This window comes from Sander lucioperca, chromosome 21 (genome assembly GCF_008315115.2).
Source record: "Sander lucioperca isolate FBNREF2018 chromosome 21, SLUC_FBN_1.2, whole genome shotgun sequence".
NCBI lineage: Eukaryota > Metazoa > Chordata > Actinopteri > Perciformes > Percidae > Sander > Sander lucioperca.
Genome location: NC_050193.1, coordinates 20,847,967 through 20,868,513, shown reverse-complemented (window position 1 = coordinate 20,868,513; position 20,547 = coordinate 20,847,967). Strand labels below are relative to the sequence as shown.

Genomic DNA, 20,547 nt, shown 5'->3' with positions numbered 1-20,547 from the left:
CCTTGAGTAAATGTACTTTCCAACACTTGTTAGATGTTTGTTTACACTTAATAAATGTCTTTTTGTATTAAAAAAACAAAAAACACCACAAACGGTATGTTTTAAAAGCCGCTTGTCTAACAAATCAAGTATTCTAACAGCTTCAGCTACTTTATTACACTGCTGGTTCATTTCTCATCCCACTGTATTTATGTGTTGGAAGATAATAATATTATTATTATTAATAACAGGCATTAAAACGTGTTGTATTATTTCTGTTGGGTTAGACTGCAGCCCATATTTGCCAAACAGAAACCAGCATCACACTGATTTATTTGTACTATCTTTAAAATGTACTGTTATTGAGGGGGGATTCCAATGTGAAAGATGCTTCGTAGCATTTGGATCAGTACTATCAGATCTATACTGTTAAAATGTTTTGATAACACTCGATTTTCTTCATTCCATAGATTATTCCCAAACATCTGGCCAGGGGTAAGTAATGTCTCAATCATAAACTAGAGTTTCTCAACCTTGGGGTCGAGACCAGATTTATTTAGTTTTTAAATTTATCATACTCTATGTAATCTATCAAGAGCTCCATTCATTCTCATACAAACAGCTATACTAGAAACACATATAATGTTTGGGGACATGAGAATCAGGTTGTAAATTTGGGTTAACCAAGAAAAGTATGAGGAAACCCTGAAATTAACAAAATAATTTAGGAAATCTCATCTGTATATACTCGGAAAATTATGGAAAAATGCTTACTATCATTGAATTACAGTTTTTAAGCACTGTGTTAATGTTTGATGTGTTTTTTTAACCTCTTGCAGCTATGGGTCCTATGGCGGAGGTGGAGGTAGTGGAGGTGGTGGTGCTAACCAGGGCTATGGTCAGTCTTCTGGACAGAGCTACAGCCAGCAGGGCTACGGGGGCTATAACCAGAGCTCTGACAGCAGCCCCGGCTCCTACAGCCAGGGAGGATTTGGCAGCTATGGTCAATCCCAGTCAGGTAGAGGAAGACTCTCCAAAACCACACATTTTAGCAGTCACACATTGTGGTGTAGTTAACTTTAACTCCATGTCCTGTCTCCTCTGTTCTCCCTGTAGGATACAGTTCTCCACCCTCTAACCAGGGTGGTGGTGGTGGTTATAATCAGTCCTATAGCCCTGGAGGCTATAACAGCAACCCGCCCTCCAACATGAGCTACAACCAGCAGTCATCCTTCTCTGGGTACAGCCAGCAGCAGCCTCCTTCTTCATCCTCCGCAGGGTAAGACACCATCAGCTTTTGCGTCTCTACTCTTTTTTAACAGACTTTAGCCCCATTTGTGCAGGAAGTTGCTGCTTTTTTAAATATGCAGTTATGCTGCAGCTAAGACAGCTCACAGTCAAAACATCCTTTCTGACATGTAAGTTTCCAGGTCCACAATAGTCTGATATCTCTGTGAAACTGATTTAAACTGAAGATGTATTATTGTAAATATAGCTTACACAATCACTATGCAGGTGTCTTGTGGTTTAAGAAAAGTTTGGTAACCACCAGTTTAAGTTTCTACTCCAGCAAGCTTTGGTGCCACAGTTGTGTAGCCTTGGTGGTGGTGTTTTCTTGCTTTTTATGCCTCTCTTCTCCCAACCTTCAACAGCTATGAAGGTAACCCGCAGGCCTCTGGCTACAACCAGCCACCGAGCGGTGGACAGAGTGGAGGTGGTTACGGCAGCGGTGGAGGTCAGACTGGTGGCTATGGGGGCAGCGGGAGCCACCAACAATCATCCCAACACGGAGGAGGTCACTACAACCAGCCTTCGAGCTACAACTCGCCCCCTCCGCAGAGCTACAGTCAGCAGAGCCAGTATGGTCAAGGTGGAGGTAAGGGATGGGTTTATATTAACTTTTTTTTTAACGTTTCCCAAGTGAAATTAAGTTAACATGAACTCAACATGGGACAAAGTTGGACATGACATACACATTTTGCTGCTCAGGATCGTTCACGGACCTCTCTAACAGCTTTTATAGGGACAGTTTTTTTGTAGTAGAAAAGTAGTTGCAGTGAGATCTGTGGGTTATCGTTTTGGGAAAAACACATTGCTGTTGGGTTTTTCAAATGTCATTTTTTCATTAGTTTGAGCACAAATTCCATTCACCTCCACATGCACTGTGTCCACAGTGTCCCATAGCCACAAAGTTTTCTAGAGTGAATTGGATACAACTAAATCAAACATTTTGTTTTTATAATATAGTGTTGACATTTGTTGACATGAGTGTGTAAAGTGCACTCAAACAGGTAAATCTGTTGAGGTCTGATTGTCTCAACTCTCTCAGGATATGGAGACGAAAGCCCACCGATGAGCGGAGGAGGAGGAGGAGGTGGAGGGTACACTGGTCCCGATGGAGGTTACGGAGGTCAGGATGGCCGCGGTGGCAGGGGACGCGGGGGTGGATTTGGAGGTCGCGGTGGTGGCGGATATGATCGTGGTTTTGACCGAGGTGGCCGAGGTGGTCCAAGAGGAAGAGGAGGCATGGGGTGAGTGTTTAAAAAAATCATCCAGTGCCCATATTGTCAGTCCTGTCTAGTGTATTAGGTCTCCTGGACTCATGAAAGCACACTGAATCTACAGTGATGCACGTAAATGTTTCCTCTCTTGGGGTTACATGTGGAGCTATGTCGAGGAGTATAAAATAGAAGAGAGAGTGCTGTTCCAGTGCTGTTGTAGCTACATCTTAAAGCAATTGAGAGGTGCTGTGTCAAATTTCCCCTGCCACTTACTTTTGAGGAAATTGAGTCTTAGGGATTCTTAAATTGCCACAAAGCATTTGCTACGTTTTCAGTCTGCAGTGACAACTGCAAGGATCTTGGTTTGTTCTCAGATCTGTATGCCATACATGCACCTCTCTTAGGTGAAAACATACCTGATTAAAAGTTCATCTGTGTTTCATAGCACCTCCCTGAGTTAAACTGAGGACAGATACAGTCAAAGTCCTGTGCTGCAACTCTGGGAAATAACTAAAATAATATAATAAAATCGGTTCAGATCCATTACCAAATGATACCAGGGCAAGAATTACTAAATCGATCCTGATACTTCTTATTAAAAGCTGCTACTGTACTCTGACAGAGGGAGAAGTAATGTGTCATGCTTTTGTAAGGTGAATGCATCATCAATAGGCTGCTTCTGAATACATTTTTATTCCCACTGAGTGATTTACTCAGATTAGCATTTCTTTTTACTCTGTTAATTACTTAATCACATGCATGTTAAAACACAAGAGCATTTAAATGACAAATATGTTAATTGTGTGAATTCTCTGAACTAGCACGCATGCACACGGAGAGTGTTTATCTTCCCAGAGCGTGATCTAACGTTAGACAGATCCATTTTTTTTTTTATCATTAATATTGCTTCTAAAAACTCAGAACAGGGCTTAGTTTTGGTGGTATAGTATCGATCCGACCACCCAACACAAACCAATCATTGCTGCAATGCTGTGGTTATGATATAAATCAATATCTGAATATTAATACAAACATTTTTACATTAAAATATATACAGTGTAACGAAAAGAAAATAATTGCCGTTCATGCAATGAACTGTGCTCCCCTGTTATACATTTAATTCGGGAAAAATCTTCCTGTGTGTAACGCAGAACCTTCAGTAACTCATGTTGGGATTTTTTTTTTTTTTTTTGGTTTGCTATAAATTTAATAAAATTAACGATTCATTTAAACCACAGAATTTTATAAAACACCTCTGATGTGTTTGATCAGAAAACATAAAATGCCCAGAGCTCACAAAAGAAAATTGTATGTACATGTTCAAAACATGGTTGCCCACAAACAGGTAGCGTTTAAAATGACGAGTTAAGCTTGTAAACTGGGTGAAATTCAGAGTTGACATCATATCAAACAGGGGTTTGGATTTAAGGTCCTTGTGGCTGAATGCTGGTCAGAAAACATATTTTTAAAGTCTACGTTATGATCATTACCACCAAAAACAAGAAGGCGCTTGTGTGAAGTTGCAATGAACATGCCAGTGACTCATATAATTTGTTAATGATGGATCCTTGAATGAAAGTGCTACAACATGAACCAGGATAAATTGCTGCGTTGGGTCTGGCTGACCATGGCTAACAGATTTAGGTTTGTTGTCTGGCTTCATTTTCAACTGGTTTTATAATCTGTCCTGAGTGATCCGATCACAAGTGGATAGCTCTAAATACAGGTTGGAATGCACCCTGAACCCATTGAGATTAGGGTTGGGTATCACTTTTTTTTTTTTTTTTTCAATACTGGTGCTAAATTGATACTTTTAAAACAGTGGCGGTGCCTGAACCGATACAAAATCTTTATGTTATGGTCTTGTTGCCTTTTTTTTTACATGACTAAAAACCATAGACTGTATATATTAATGGACAGAGCATGTGTGACGTCACCCATTGGTTTGTGGAGATCAGTTATCCGTCGTCGAGTTTGCGTTTATGGGCGCAGCCATCCTGGTTGCGGATGTGACGTTTTTAGACGAGAGGGCGGAGAGAGGGAGGAGCCATAGACTATTGGGCGGTGTCTGACTGTTTTTTGTTTTTGGAGTTGGCAACGCTGTTCAACATGTTCACTGGCAATCTGGATGCAACTGCTGGTGAAAGGTAGTATACATAATTCGAGGTAAGATATAGATTCGCTAGGTTTTAAATATATCTTTGTCCAGTAGTTATATTACATATAAGATGAGTCACATTGTAAAGTAAATGTATCTGAAGTTACCATGTAAATTGTCTGTAACGTTAGCTAGCCACTTATGGTAAAACATGCTAACGTTAATTTTCTGCAAATCGAAGTTTACGTTGTCCTAATTTAAACGTAGTATCAGCGAAATGCAAAACGGGGATTGTCAATGCTTATCATTATCTAACGCTAAGTATTAGCAGATGTATAGCCAAGTTTCTTATAATGTTTGGTTAACTGTAACAACCATAATGCACCGATAATGTCTTGCTACTGTTTGCTCCATCAGTCTATGGTTGGGGCATTTAGCCTTTACATGCTTTTAAGAGCTAACGTTAGCAGAAATAAGCTCATTTAACTAAATTAAAGTTACACTAAAGAACAATAGACTGTTGTTGATTCATCTGTATTCTCCCCCGATAATTAATGAAGTACAGTTACATGCTAGTGTGCATATATATTTAACTATGAGGGGCTCAAATTGAAATTGATGACTCTTTCTTTCAGAAATAGGAGTGTGGAGAGACACGATGGCATGTGCACCCACCCAATACCTCAGAAGTAAGTCCATCTTCTCTGGCATCACCCAGAGATGCAGGTGGAGGGCTGTTAACAATCCGGGGAAGATGGACAAGGCTCGCAGGTTTTTTTTTCTTTTTCCACTGTGCATTACAGACAACCAACAGACTGTCACACTATGCTCACTGTAATTGTAAAGGCAGCTTTTATTTCTTTACCCAGGCATTTGGACTTGACTGAACAGAGTGCTGCACAAGTGCTTTAAGCTGTATATGTTAAGCTATATTTTTATATTGTGGTTTGTAATGTCAACCATTTCTACTGTAATTAACAATGTGGCACCAGTGATTCAACTACCTCTTTTTATTATGCAGACATGTCTTGTGACAGTTAAGTTTGCCTTTACCTTGACCCACAGCAGTGTTTGTGTGGGAAATTTACATTGGATTGTAAAAGGTGAACTACATTATTTAATTCATCAATTTAACATAATCTTAAAAATATTGCCAGTGTTGTTTGTGGTTTATGTAATTTTTTAAGTTAATGCCCATTTCAATGTGAAATAAAGGTCTTTCTAAAGCTACATTTGTTGTTTTTCTGAAGTAACTATAGGAACATACACAATATTATATAAATAATATAAATAATAATATTTGATAGAATTTGTAATAGATTAAAAGTGTCTATATTGGCTTTTATATATACAGTCTATGCTAAAAACACAAAAAATGTGTACAGCAGACTCTGTGTAGACGATTCCACTACCAGTGGGATAATCCAAACGCTTTTCATGTTCAGAGTTTTTAAAAGGACAACATTTCTGGTCCCAAACTTTCCATCATTATTACAGAAATTATGGTATGATCACACTCAACTCCGCATTACACGAAAGCCAGGTTATAAGCAGAAATACAAAACTCAATGTACCTTTTTAAATCTGCAATTTATTTGCTTGGAGGAAGTTCTGTTAAACACAAGAAAGGGGAAAACTAGCATTGAAAACAGGTTGAGAATGAATTTGTGGTGGCTGTTTGTACGTAGCCCAGAAATGCAACACAAGCTACTTTCCAATTAGCAAAGTAGTTTGTCACTGCTCTCTAAACTGGATTTTCTGGGCAAACTTAAGAAAGATATATAAATGTTATAAAAATTTAAGTTATGGCTTTTATACGTTTATAGTACAGAACAGAATCAAATCACTTTGTTTTTTTTACAACAATAGTGAAGCTATGAAGCAGAATCTGGTATGGTAAGTTGATGTTTTTGTTATAGAGGTTGCATTATATTTCATGTACCTTTCTTGTTACTCATTGACAAATTAATTTGCCATTTCATTGTACGTTGTGTTACCTATCACAGACTATATCTCGATCTCCTTCCCCACCATTACAATATCTGGAACTCAATCCCAAATGCGTCATCACAGATTCCTTTAAGTAGGCCTATGGCAATGGGCACTAATAGAATAGAATTCCATGTCACGAAGTTAGGTAGATTTCGGCTGATGTCCTCCTGTGTTGTTCAACAAAAGCATAGGTAAATTATGACATTTTTATCTTTACATATTGATGAGTTTAAATGTTTTTTGAGTGATCTTGGTTTAAGATTTGAGAATGGAGGAACATGTAAGTGTGAGTAAAAAAAAAAAGCGACTGGTGCTTGTGTCCTACCACACTAGATGTGACACCTTAGTATAATGAAATGTATGTAATGTTTATAAAAGGCACAAACTGTTAGGTGTTTAAGTGTAAACTAACTGCAGATGTATAACTCTAAGACAGATAAATTTGCCCAGAAGAATATTTTAGATTTTTTCTCTATATATTGGAAGTTGGCCAGTAAACTTTGACGCTCTGTGAAGTCCAAGGCCAATATGGTGTTCTTCCTCCTCCTGAGTGTCTTTTTGTCTGCAACTACTTGCAAAAATGGCACGTAAACTGTGGTCTTTACACACGCTGCACAGACACACACTACACTACACTACACTACAATACATTACCATTACCATTACCTGCCTTTCTAACCTGTTACCACCACCTTCCCTACCAGCCCCCACTGTGTCATACTCTGCTTTAATCAATCTTTGAATCTTCTCCTAGGCTTTTACCTTCTCTCCAGGCTGGCTTTCTGCTCTTAAGCCATTATTTGGGAAATTGCAAAAAGGGGGAAGTCTACAGACAGTTATTAGTATTCTTGTAGGTAGAGGAAATAATGATTGAAAATACTAATCATTTGGGAGATCATAGGAAAAGCCTCAAAGAACACCTGTTTTGGGGTTTGCTGCAATTTGTGTAAAGAGTAAAGGTTGCCAGAGACCTAAAAAACACCCAACACCCATCCAGGGGTCAACCGTGTTAATGTTTGGGTTGGTTAATTGTTACAAAACCCAGTTATATGATGAAAATAAAATGGGTTCATACAAGTCACTTAAAGACTTGATAGGACTTCAGGGTAAAACTGGCAAATTTCAGCTGCTTGTGAACATAGAATGACAAGGTCTTTAAACTGGCCTCTTGTCCTCAAGGTATATTCAGGAGACCCCAGACAAAGGTTTATTGGGGGGTCCAGTAGGACAAGTGCCAACTGAAGAGGGGTGGGTTTAAGTGAGAGACTGTGAGAGTGAAGGTTACCCACAACCCGTTGAGAGCAATCGCTGTCAGCACCAGCCTTCAATGCGTGTCGTTTCTCTCTTCCTCCTCATCAGAATGGGCGATCGTGGAGGATTCAATAAGTTTGGTGGTAAGTGACAACAAAAAAAACACTTGAGCAAAAAGGTTTGTTGAGTTTGAGGAGTAAAAGGTAAAAGGAGGGACGATCAGTACACTTAAAGCATGAAGCAGGTGTGTGGTTTTTGAGGTAATCTAAATACTTAGAGATGTACAATTTATATGTACTACTAATCTGATTAATACAGAAACATAAACACATGAACAGAATATTACTGATAAATATGACAGAGGTTGTCAAAGTTATTAAGACTTTCATGTTATTTAAACTAAGCAATATGCTACGCGAGGTAGTGCGATGCATAATGTTTTCCATAGCACAGCCTCGCAGGTAAGAACCCTCAGTGTGCTTGTCTTGCTTATCTCAGGTACTGTGAGTGTACTCATGCTCGGTGAATGAAAGTGTCCAGCAGAGGGAGTTAAATGTCACATTATAGCTTTACGTGAAGTTCTTCCTCCTCTGCTCTATGTTGGCGTTGAAATATTGATGGTGTTTGGATCTGACGGAAACCTGCAGTGTTTGATGGGGTAGTGTGTCAAATCAACAAAAGGAATGTATTTTTTATTATTATAAAGCAGCAGAGTGGATGCAGGTGCATTAGTGCAAGTGACATCTACAATAGTTATGTTAATGTTGATAACATGATGTGTTTCACCATCAAAAATACAATGTTTACCAAAGGCATAGGATTTTGTATGTTTGAATTCCAATATTTAAGTAATATACTATAGTAGTAGTAGTAGTAGTAGTAATAATAATTTATTTTTCAAAGTGTCTTGCATCAAAAGGAGCCCAGCCCGCATGGGCTTCCAATACACTAAAAAGCGAGAAAGAGCAAAAGAACAAATATAATACAACTATATTCATGTCAAACTAAGTGCAACTAACAATGTCAAAGCAAATACACACAATCCTACTACTTGAAATTAGCTATCAAAGAGGCACATTTAACACGCCCTCCCACACTGTTGGTAAGCATCTAACAAAATACTGAGGTAGGTCTGTAAACTGGTACTGAGGTCTGCCTTCCTCAGACCTCGAAAAACAAATCTGACATTCTGTAGATGTTTGAATGAGAAGCATGTGTCTGAGATTGTGATATAATGGACAATAGAACAAAAAGTGTCTCTCCCAGATCCCAGAGATGGCACTTGCTATTCTAATCTGGAATTAAGTGGAAGAGTCCTAGTATAAATAAGCCTATACTACATGGATTATGTAATAATAATTATTATGTAGTTGAAGTGCAGCAGGGTCCAGTGTTGGAAACAAATTCTGTGCCGTTGGAATTTTAAATTGCACCAGCGAAGTTGATTAAGAGGTTTTTGATTTGTTACATGCACCAACAATATGTGTAGTGAATAGAAAAAAATAGAAAAAAATAATAATAAAAATTCAACTACTAAATTCAAATGCTACATTTAATTTAGTATAAAATATGTGCATATTAGCCACGTGTCTAGTTGGGCTGAGCAGTTTGCTCTATGTATAAAATGTGAACTGTAGACACAGTATGTCAAAGTTGTGACGCAAAGTATGCCATGAAATGTACACGCTCAAGTGCAAATATGCAAATGTTCAAAGGATTCACAAAGGTCAATAAATCTGGACGAGGCCGAGGATATCCAGGGGTCAGAGTTCATTGTCCTGGTCTGAGAAAAAAAGGTTTCTCTGACTCTGTGTTGGCTACAGAGGAGTTTATGTGAGTGTAGGAGCTGAATAGTTTATTGCTTGGGTGGTGCAGAATGTTCATAATCCTACTAGCTGTGGTTCTGCACCTTCTGGTGTACAAGTCCTCGAAAGTGGTGAGTGTAGATTCGAGGGTCCACCACTCTGTAGGTCTCTAGGATCCCCCACTTAAGATGATCTTACCTTAAATAATAATATGAATCTCACAAAACAACAATAAAAAGCTACAGCATAATAACACAGAAGTAAAGACATATTGCTTGTAAGAGTAAAAACACTTTACAGCAACAACTCTAGTTTTGTAGTTGCAGTGTAAAGCACACAAATTATGGGTGAAAGGTGCCATTGTAATCAACACATATATAAATTGTTGATTTGAAAAAAATAATCCATACAAATTAATTAGAAAGCATCTCATTGTTTGTATACTTAATGTACGGTTGGTTCTACATGAAATACATTTACCAATCACTCAGTCTCAAGTGAGATTGAGACTTGAAATCTTAGTTTCGTTGTTGACACTGATACCTGAACACATTAGTCATGGTGACATGGCGCTATCATGATTAAGGTGTGGAAGCTTTTGAAAGGGAGTTTTTTTTTTCATAAACAATAACTAGTCATCCACCAGTTGTGCCAAGTGTGGTCAATTAACTTATAAAATGTCAGTCATTAGTTTGGTAACCTCTGTTCGTGTTTGCCTGGTTTCATGGTCACTTCTTGTCAGATTTGAAGTGGTTCAAAAGTTGTGTTGATGGAAGGGGTTTGGCTTTGGCGTCTTAATACAATGCAAAGTTTGTTTTAAAGAAGGAACATCTTAGTTTCAGATACTCTGGTAAATCAAGCTGCCAATGACACAGACTTCAGTCCATCTTCTAAAAGGTGACAGGACTTTACACACCAAAGAACGTCTTAAGGTGTTTCAGTTAACCTCTGAAAAACTTCAACATTGGAAGTTGGTTTTCTGAATGGGTAAAGTGTGTGTAACTGTTGTACTAAATAACAAAGCGTTTTGAAGTCCTTCTCTGAATGACGAACATGGTGTTCTTACTCTGAAGATGTACTGTATGTTGGGGACAATTTCCAAGAATCCTCTGTGAAGCTGTGTAAAAAATATGGTAGACAAAGGAATGAATGACAAATGACCGTGTCAGTGTAAGGTCTACACTCAATATGGGCATTGTGTTGCAATATGTTGGACTTGGTTACACAAGTTGGTAATGTCTATGTGAAAGGAAATTATTCATAGTTTGTCAAGAAATGCATCAACACAAAGGTTTGACTTGTCTTAAATATCAAATTCAAGAGATTTACACAAGGCTGTGTTTACTCAACAAACAACCCAACCAATTAAAATGATATGCTGTGACAGGTATGGTGGTTATTCCGGTGCACAAAATCAACTTGAAGGCAGTATTTCTATAATGTGCACAATCTTGTTTTGTGCACTTGTTTGTGAGACTTCAAGATAACATCAGCTACTTCCTCTGTGTGCAAGTGGTAATCTTGAAAGATGGTATGAAATAATGACTGTTGAAAGACAGGGTGGTAAAACGTTTGTTTTGTTTATGACAAATATGCTGTACAGGCTGTCCATGGTAAGCTCCTTAGAGCATAGCTCTACATACCAAGTGGCTAGAAGCTTAATACTTAATGTTGTGGTGGGAACAAGGAGAGAAGTTATACTGTGTGAGTTGTTTATGTAGTTTATCATTTATTCATTTCCACAATTAATTTCAGTTTTTTTCCCTCTCAAGGACCAAGAGAGCCGGGACATGGACATGGAGGACCCAGCTTCAGTAAGTTTTGTTGTTTTTTTCACTTCACACCGGACATTATACAACCATCATCACATCTCATCACATCTCTCACCATCTTATGTGACATCTGGGTTCTCTGTTCCCTGTTCGCCTCTTGTTGATTTTCTGAACATCTCTTGCTGTTATCTTCCAACAGTGCAAGACCAGGATAACTCTGATAATAACACTATCTTCGTGCAAGGCCTGGGAGACGACTACACTGTTGAATCAGTGGCAGACTTTTTTAAGCAGATTGGGATCATTAAGGTAGTGTATGTTAGTGTATATAAAAGTAACCAACTGTACAGTAGAATGAGGTAGGATGGTCCTTCAGTGGCATAAATGATATTGGAGCCTTGTTCCTGGGATCAATTGGAATTATATCATTTCAAAATTAGAAACGTTTTATCAACATTTGATGTTAGCTTTGGACAAATTTTAAGAATAGAATAAAAATAAAATAATTCTTAGAATAAAAGCTCAAATTATGGCAGCACAATTATTTAGACCAGAGAGCTTCAATAGGGGGTCCGCGACCCTTAGGGGGTCCTCAGAGTTACTCCAGGGGGGCCGCCAAATTATTGTTTGCTAATTTTATGAATTTTTTCCTTTTAATTAAAATGTCTGAAAATATACATTAACATGAAACACGGTGCCTTCCCCATGTATGTTTAGCATTAAAATATGATGTATAAATAAGGTATGAATGTCCATCCATCCACCCAGTTTAATATGCAGCTCAGTTTAATACAGTATATGTAGTGGGGGGTCCCAGCTCTGTCTCTCTTTCAGCTAAGGGGTCCTTGGCCTTAAAAAAACATTAAGGACCCCTGAATGAGACTATGAGACTGCTTCCAGGAAAGTGGGAAACGCTAACAAGCACAGATTTAATCATTACTGAAATGGAGGCTGATGAATTAGTGCAATGTGTGTTTGATTGCTTTTTTAACTTGGTGTGTGAATGTCGTGTCTCAGAAAGCTTAAAACTGATCAAATTTAACTTCAAAACTTTAAAAAATTAAACTTTTGAAATTTAGATTTTATACAATCACATACATGACAGTTAATATAAGCTCAAATTTGACCCCTTTTTGCAACTAGATTATTATTGTTTGTGTCTCTACATATTAGGTCATATGACCTAATTAAACCACTGCATTGTCCCTGTCTCGTTTATGCTCTTAGATCAACAAGAAGACCGGCCTGCCCATGATCAACCTGTACACAGACCGAGAGACAGGGAAGCTGAAGGGGGAGGCTACCGTGTCCTTTGATGACCCCCCCTCAGCTAAGGCTGCCATCGACTGGTTTGATGGTGACTCATAACTTTTAATGTTTAGTCCTTGACCGCTTCAATAAGTCAGACAGGATAGCATTATATTTTCAATAAGGTTGCAGTTAGGAATGTAATGGAGGAAGTGTATTCAGCAGTACTTTGGTTTTAATATGAGAGTGTGGAACATAGGGAGTCTAGAGATAGACAGCAGAGAAGTGGACTGTGCAGCAAGAGTGGGTTGAAATCTTTATTTATTATTATTCGGCCATTTCAGTACTTTTTTTCTCCACCTTAGAAACTGATTGGAATCTGTTGTAACTGTCATGATGTTTCTGTTTGTCTTGTATTGTGTTTAAAGCTTTAGTGTGTAACTTTTTGATATTAATGAACGTCTGTTACATTCAAGCCATTGCCAGATGAGTTGCTACAAAGCTAATTAAGACTTATCAGCTCCACACAACTCTCTCTGGATTTCTCAGCATGGCTATGTTCACAAGATTGCGGCGTCCGGTGACTTTCCCACGCAGAAACTCGAGTGAAGATAATTACCTCTTCTGAAGAGTCCATCTTGTTTTTTTAATCCTCCATGTCCTCCTTAGACAACTGTGTGGAGGGAGGGGTGGGGGCCGGTGCGCGGCCGCGGAAGGCTTGTATCATGTGGACGCGCCGACAGTTTTGTTGTCAGTACTTAGAATTCCTCATGGGGACGACAGAAACTACGCACTATAGCTTTAATTCTGTGCTCGTCTTTCATCCATTTTGGGATTTAAAGCATGTCGATTTCTTGACTCAGATGTCATAAGAATGACGTCTGTTTGTTTTTCTTTGACAGGTAAGGACTTCAATGGAAATCCTATCAAGGTGTCTTTTGCCACCCGCAGAGCCGACTTCGGAGGCCGAGGTGGCATGAGGGGAGGACGAGGAGGACGAGGAGGTGAGTCTGTTTTTTTTTTAATCATAAATTAGATTTTTTTTTTAAGTTGGCAATATGTTATAGCAGTATGATGTTTGTTTTTTTAGAAGTCTTGTTTCACATTAAGACAAATTAAGATTGAAAAAATCTCACCACCAGGTTCGTTTTGAAGCTGCTCAGTAGCTTTCCATCATATCAAAAAATTCTTCTTCTTCATCTGCTGAGGAAGATGGTTCCTCAGCAGATGAAGTTTGCCCAGTCGTCATTTTTTAAGAACTTTAAGGACTTCTCGTTCATGTTGTCTTAACAGTAATGATTAAAAGTTCATTCATGACCTTGGAAACAGACTTTGACAAAACAATCTCACCACAAGGTCCATTTTCTAGCAGAACTTTTAAGTCTCAATCTTTGATAAAACTTTTTCCAATTGCTATTTCTGCATTTATTTTTACACTTGCGAGGGAATGAACACCTGATCATGGCTGGGAAGGCTTCACTGTTACACTGACAGAAGATCTCCTGGTTTGGTTCTGTGCTCCATGTAGGGCCAATGGGTCGTGGTGGATTCGGGGGGGGTCGAGGTGGAGGTTTCCCAGGAGGCAACGGAGGCAATGGGGGCAACGGGGGCAACGGGGGCAATGGGGGCGGTGGAGGAGGACAACAGAGAGCTGGAGACTGGAAGTGTTCGAACCCGTAAGTTCAGGATTTATCTCTTCATGAGGGATCTGGATAGAAACATTTTATACTACAAAATAAGTTTTGAAAAGTATTGACTTTTTGTTCAAGGATCTCAGTGAAATCTCAGCTTTTATTAAATGTTTTGCATACACTGTATTGTGTTCATAGTTCATAATACAGCTTCATACAAATACTGTAAGATTTGTTTTATTGCTTTGGTAAATTGGAACATATATACATATAAATCTCAAACAAAAATAGAATTTTGTAGATTGTGCAAAGACCATTAAGAGCATGACAGAAATGTAAAGATCATTTTTATTTTGTGGTTATGTATTGATTTCTGTCCTTTCTGCACGTTTCTCTTCAGCAACTGTGGCAACCTGAACTTCTCGTGGCGTAATGAGTGTAACCAGTGCAAGGCCCCGAAACCTGAGGATGCTGGTGGGATGTCCCCAATGGAAAGAGGTTAGACTTCTGCAGTTTTTACATTGTAGTCTGTTATTGGAGGTGTATCGTTTTTATGCTATTAACTTGAACAGAAGGTTTTTCATTAAAGTGTTATTTCATCCAAATTACAAAGATTTTTCTTTTTTACTCACTTTTGACTCTGGTCGTACAGATAGTTTTGGTTTCATTTGTCCAGTTTTCATTGGAACTACTTTCTACTGGATATATAGTCCCTATAAAAACAGTTTACCACACTTTGTATGATATAAATGATTGGATTAGTAGTTGATTAATTACAAAGTGCATTGTGTGTTTTTTATTGTGATATGGACTCCCCTGGGTCTGAAAATAAAGTATATCCATATCCTTTGAACAGGAGTCATGTTACTTTGTTGTTGTTTCTTTTTGACTCACTCACTCACTCACTCACTCACTCACAGTTAACCCCACAGGGTCAGACTGCTGACATTTTTGTCTGCAGTGTAAACTCTTGCCTCGGCGTTCAAACATAGTAAAACTGACATTTTCTGTCATGTAATACATTGTTAACAAATTGCTTGTTCTGGTGTCAGGAGGTTATGGAGGAGGAGAGCGCAGAGGGGGGTTTGAGCGGGGCAGCTTCAGGGGCCGAGGCGGCGACCGCGGGGGCTTCAGAGGGAGCCGAGGGGGCGACCGCGGAGGATACGGCCCTGGAAAGATGGACGCAAGGTCAGATACACTAAAACAAACTGCACTCTTTTATTAAAATTGTTTCAACATCAAAGGTACATAATACAGTGTTTCCCACATATTAGCTATACCTGGGCAACACACACAATATAATAAAGGATGGGTTTTTGGTTGGTGTAATTGTTCATCCGGTCCACATTGGTCTAAAACAGACAAAAGAAGTGGGTATCTACCAAAGTTACTGTCTTTTCAGTGCCAAATTCCCTGGTAACACACTGAGTACCTCATCATGCCATCAGGGAGGAGGTTTAGAGTCCCATGTTATCGATTGTTACAACACAGTTTTTTTTTTTGTCGAATTCAACTTTGGTAAAACTTTGCTCTGTTGACAAAATAGCAATTTGAAAAGCAATTTGTGGTCAATACCTGAAAGTTCAACACATATTTGTATAACAAACTTGCGTGCGCGCGTGCACACGCACATTCACACACACACACACACACACACACACACCTCACACCTGTTCACCCTGTAGTTGTTGTTCATCGGTTGGAGGCTAATGATGTAATCTGTGTGATGATATTTGCAGGGGTGACCACAGACAGGAGCGGCGGGGCCGTCCCTACTAAATCATCCTCCATAGGACAAAGTCTCCCCTGTCCCACCTCCAGTAGAAAGACCAGTGTGTGTCCCCTGTCCATACACCTTCCACCTTTTATATTAATCTGTTAACTTTGTTCCTTTACATTGTGTGTAGAAAAATGTGACTATCCCTATTTTTGTGTTTGCTCTTGTTCATGTGACTCGTTGACATCTATCCACAGTTCCTTCTTCTGCTCAGTGAGGTCTCATTGCACACAACTCTACAACTTAAAGCTGGGGTAGGCCGTTTTTGTGTGTGTCATTGGGCAAACCTCTATAATAACCTTTCATAATTTTGTAATTCAAATGTTCTGAGAAAAACTGGACTTCTATGCTTTGTTTTCAGGCTTTAGAAAATTTGGCCCATGGAAAAAAAGAAGTCTAAAAGAGAGTCGCTAATAGGTTAGCATTCTGCTAACCGTAGACAAAGGCCCACAGCTGCAGCTAATTTAAGCTAATGTTTTTGAAGCTAGCTACTGTATAACCTAGAATCACAGTATGTCATATCAAAGGGCTTTACAAAGAAAACAGTACAGTAATTCTCATAGAATTGTTGCTAGATAACAACATTCATCAGGATGAAGTTAGTCTTGCTATCTCCACAGCGTCTCCAATAGTGGAGATAGCAGGAGGGGCAGGCTTTATGCCTGCAATGTGAGGACAAAGCTGCAGAAGGAGGGCTGGATATTCACATTCTGCTGATTTTTGTGTGTGTGCCTTTTCCAGAAAACTGCCTACCCCAGCTTTAACACAATCTTTCAGAAACGTTTCAGACAAGTCCAGTTTAACCATGTTAAACCACTTACTACATCTGCAGGGAGATTATGTTTCAGGTCTCATTTCAGTCTCAGCTTTAAAAGAAATGTACGGAAAATTCTTCTCTTTGTTGTGGATTCATTAACGTTTTAAAAGGAATTCCTAACATTGTAAAATAATAAATGTGTCAACATTATTATTAATTTCTCATGACCTGCTGTACTTGCAGGAACTAAACAAATCTGGCACTTGTATCCTATAACTATAGTACATTTTGTGAATATAAACATTTACTAATGTATTATTAAAATCTAGAAGATTGAAGCTGTTGTTCTAGTTTGGAAATGGAAACAAAAGTGAATGTTGCTTTTAACATCAGAACTTGTACTACTGTTAACATAGAGAACAGATTAAAAGTAATGGATGATTATAACTTTATGTTTTATACATGTTTTTTGTGTTTTCACTTAAAACATGTCTGATAGCTCGTGTTGTAAATGTGTAGCTGTCACTGTTGCTGCATGCTTAAATGTCAGCTGTGGAAACAAGTTAAGCTGGTGCTGCAATGGTTTACAGTCAAGATAACCAAACCAGAAAATCTGTTTGCTTTTTACGGTCAGTGATTCATGTGTGACTTCAGTCACTTGGCAAAAACTAATTAAAAACTAATTAAACTCATTGCAACCATCACATTGAATACCAGTACTATACGAGATGCCAACATTTGTTCTCACAAGATTTAATAACACAGTACACTCTCTGGTTTTAAATATTAAGTATGTCATGAGAAAAGAGCTTAAGATTATGATGAAGTAAAATCCTCTTTTGTTAATGAGCCAACATGTCTCTGCAGATGTATTTAACATGTTTTTGTTGAGACAGAACTCAACTAGTGTATTTATTATTTATGAATTTTTGTATTGTGCATGTGCTGGTTTTCAAATGAAGGAGTTTCTTAAAATCAAACAATGCATCTGTGGTTCTTACTGACGCGTGCAGCTTTTAAACATTTGGTTGTATGGGAAATTTCTAATTGAGCTCAGATGCCAGAACCTGCAGACATAAAGACGAGGCAACAGTCAGTTAGTAAAAGCTCGACTGTGCATATTGTTTCTCAGTAATGGGTCGAGTTTAAGTCCTCGTAATTCAAAGAAATGTTGAGTATCTTGATTCTTTGAGATGTCAAACATGTCACAGCTTTAATGATCTCATTTGTAGAATGGCTTTTATCTCACCAGCATTGTTATGATCTGAGGCATTAACCTTTTGTTTGACTGCCACTCCTGTTTAGAACTTGGCACACTGTTTAAGTTCAAAGAAGAGACTGATTTTTAATGAACATATCAATCAGTCATCATCATCAACAAGTTGGTTGTAAGTATCATTTACTGTATGTCAGGTTAACGAGTACAGCTGTTGCCCTGACAATGAACGTGTCCTAAATCGACTTTAGATAAGGGGTCAAATTTAAAAGGTGTTGCATTCTCGTACAATAACTAGCTATGTGCAGTTAAAATCACCAAACTTAACATTCTATTTTTTATTATAGTCAGTGTAGGATCCTTATATAATAATGACCATAATAATGACCTTTATAGCATCTTCAAGCTGCAGCTTCTTCAGCTGCCGTTCCTCTAATGGCCACAAGAAAAACTATCTATCTATCTATCTATCTATCTATCTATCTATCTAGGAACTTTTCTCTCCCAATGATGTGGCTTTAAAAACTGCATATAAAAAAAGTGATTGAGATTGTTTTGGCTGAACTGACTGGTGTCTCAGTTTCTAAGTTGTTTCTATAGTTATTATTATAATAAAATTATCATCAAACTCCCTCAAAAAACCCAAACCAACAATGAATCAGTCCTGCTAACAAGTATTGTGTGTGTATTCAAAGCCTGATTAAGGCGGAGCAGGTTCAGTCCAGAGAATGCACCTTCATACACGTGTATATATATATATATATATATATATATTTTATTATATTATATTAAATTAGCTGAGGTGCATACAGTGTTGCTAGATTTGACTGACACTAAATATCCCAATCGGAGCAAAATAAGAAGTAGCTTAATTTTTTTTTATTTGCACTTGGAAGAGGATTTTCTTGTCTTTCACTGTTTAAATAGTACACGAAGGTAGCTCGCAAAATCACTAAATGTAGCATAGTACTTGCTTTTTGGGTTTGCTCAGTGGTAGCCTCTGAAAGCCTCCCCATGATGTAACGAGTAAAAGAAGAAAAATAAAGCATCCCAAGGCACCTCTGGTCTTCTGTTTCATTAGTATAAGTTTATATAAATTCAAAACCATGCAACAATAATTTTAAAAAATAAATTTCCCATTGTTACATTCCATATAGAAAGTATTCACTTAAAGGAACTATATATATATTGTGAGAGCCATTTGGGTTTGTTTATTATTTGTTGCTGTTAATCCTCCCGCCACCGGGGGTAGCCAGGGCGCTGTCCATTTGGCTGGGACAGAGGTGATTTAATCAATGTCCAATTGGGCACAGGTGTTGGGAAGAGAAGGGAGCAAACAGTTTTTTTGACCGTGCAGTATGTGACGAGAAGGAAAGTGGAATTAATGTGTTTTGTTTGATGTTTACACATATGAATGGACTCTATGTATGCGAAATGGCCTAAGTTTTAAAATAAATGTTTACTGGCGATGTTTGGCATTGGCTCACATAGTGCACGCGTTTTAAATAGTTAAATTATCCACCCAGCCACGTAGTGGACGTTTTCGAGTAGCAAAGGTCCCTACAACTTAAGTCAAAAAACTGCTCAAAGGAGGAAAACGTGGAGGACGTCGGGGGATTTTGCCATTGTTGCTGTTGCTTCGCTGAGGGCAACGTTGGATTGCGCTGCACATTGGCATATTCTATTCATCCCCAACATATAGTTCTTCACCTGGCTCGGAACGGTGCCAGCGGAACGTCAACAGTGGCGAGCCGGCCAACGTTAAGGTATGTGTAGCGCTACAGACAATGAATGGCCATTATTATAAATGTGTGCACACATAACTTTGCGCTTAAAATCCAATGCATTGGTACTAACTGTTTACGCGCTCCGAGCGCGTTTTTTCTTCTTCACGGAACTGTGCAAAATGCATGATTGACTATGAGTGAAGAGCTTAAACTTGACTCTGAACTCGTAAGTGAGACAGAACCGCAGTGTGGTTCGGACGCTATAGACTCCACTGTTAAAGGTTCGGACCCTTCTGTTAAAAAGCGAAGTATTAAACTGACAGAAAAGGCGTTTCTGGGGAAAATTGATAACCTGCAACAAGAAAGAAAGGTGAAATTAAAAAAAGCATGGAATCTGAAAGATACAATTATTGGTTTGATAAATGAAAAGGGCTTTGTAAAAGAGTTGAAAGGTACTTTTGTAAAGTTTAATGCTCTTTGTGATGAAGCAAAAGAAAAACATGAACTGTTGATGGGTTTACTACCTAAAGACGAGGTGAAAAAACAGGACATGTGGTTTAAGGTAAAAATGCTCAGTGCCACTGATTTTATTTTTGACGTAAACAAATGGTTGGTTTACAATGAAAGTTGCCATCAAGCTGAAAGTCTTGGTGTTGATGTGGATCCTCAGGACAGCATTTCAAACATCCAATCCAAAGCTTCCAGTAAAGGCTCGGGTCGGAAAAGTACCGTCTCAAACAGCAGAAAATCTTCAACGTCATCCGTAAGGCTTCAAGCAGAGGCAGAAAAGGCT

At 38.5% G+C, this 20,547-nt stretch overlaps 3 protein-coding genes across 4 annotated transcripts in view; all 3 read left to right on the top strand.

The window, feature by feature from the left end:
* Positions 1-20,547, top strand: part of LOC116063780 (mucin-2-like) — a 126,162-nt gene that overhangs the window by 45,108 nt on the left and 60,507 nt on the right. The window lies entirely within an intron of this gene.
* LOC116063753 (polyserase-2-like) overlaps positions 1-20,547 on the top strand; it is a gene marked incomplete at its 5' end in the record, with an annotated part of 115,617 nt that overhangs the window by 67,026 nt on the left and 28,044 nt on the right. The gene's annotated exons all lie outside the window — the stretch shown is intronic.
* On the top strand, positions 390-17,787 carry LOC116063767 (RNA-binding protein FUS-like). 2 transcript variants are annotated; one of them, XM_031318729.1, is made up of 14 exons: positions 390-474; positions 819-997; positions 1,096-1,258; positions 1,632-1,855; positions 2,309-2,510; positions 7,930-7,964; positions 11,399-11,440; positions 11,598-11,707; positions 12,626-12,755; positions 13,549-13,650; positions 14,175-14,322; positions 14,678-14,775; positions 15,330-15,465; positions 16,017-16,104. In XM_031318729.1, the coding sequence occupies exons 3-14, from the start codon at positions 1,188-1,190 to the stop codon at positions 16,054-16,056; spliced, it is 1,338 nt and encodes a 445-aa protein (XP_031174589.1). In that variant the 5' UTR covers positions 390-474; positions 819-997; positions 1,096-1,187; the 3' UTR covers positions 16,057-16,104. The 2 variants fall into 2 exon arrangements, with proteins under 2 accessions (XP_031174589.1, XP_035852441.1); XM_035996548.1 differs by lacking the exon at positions 15,330-15,465 and having other exon boundaries at positions 16,017-17,787.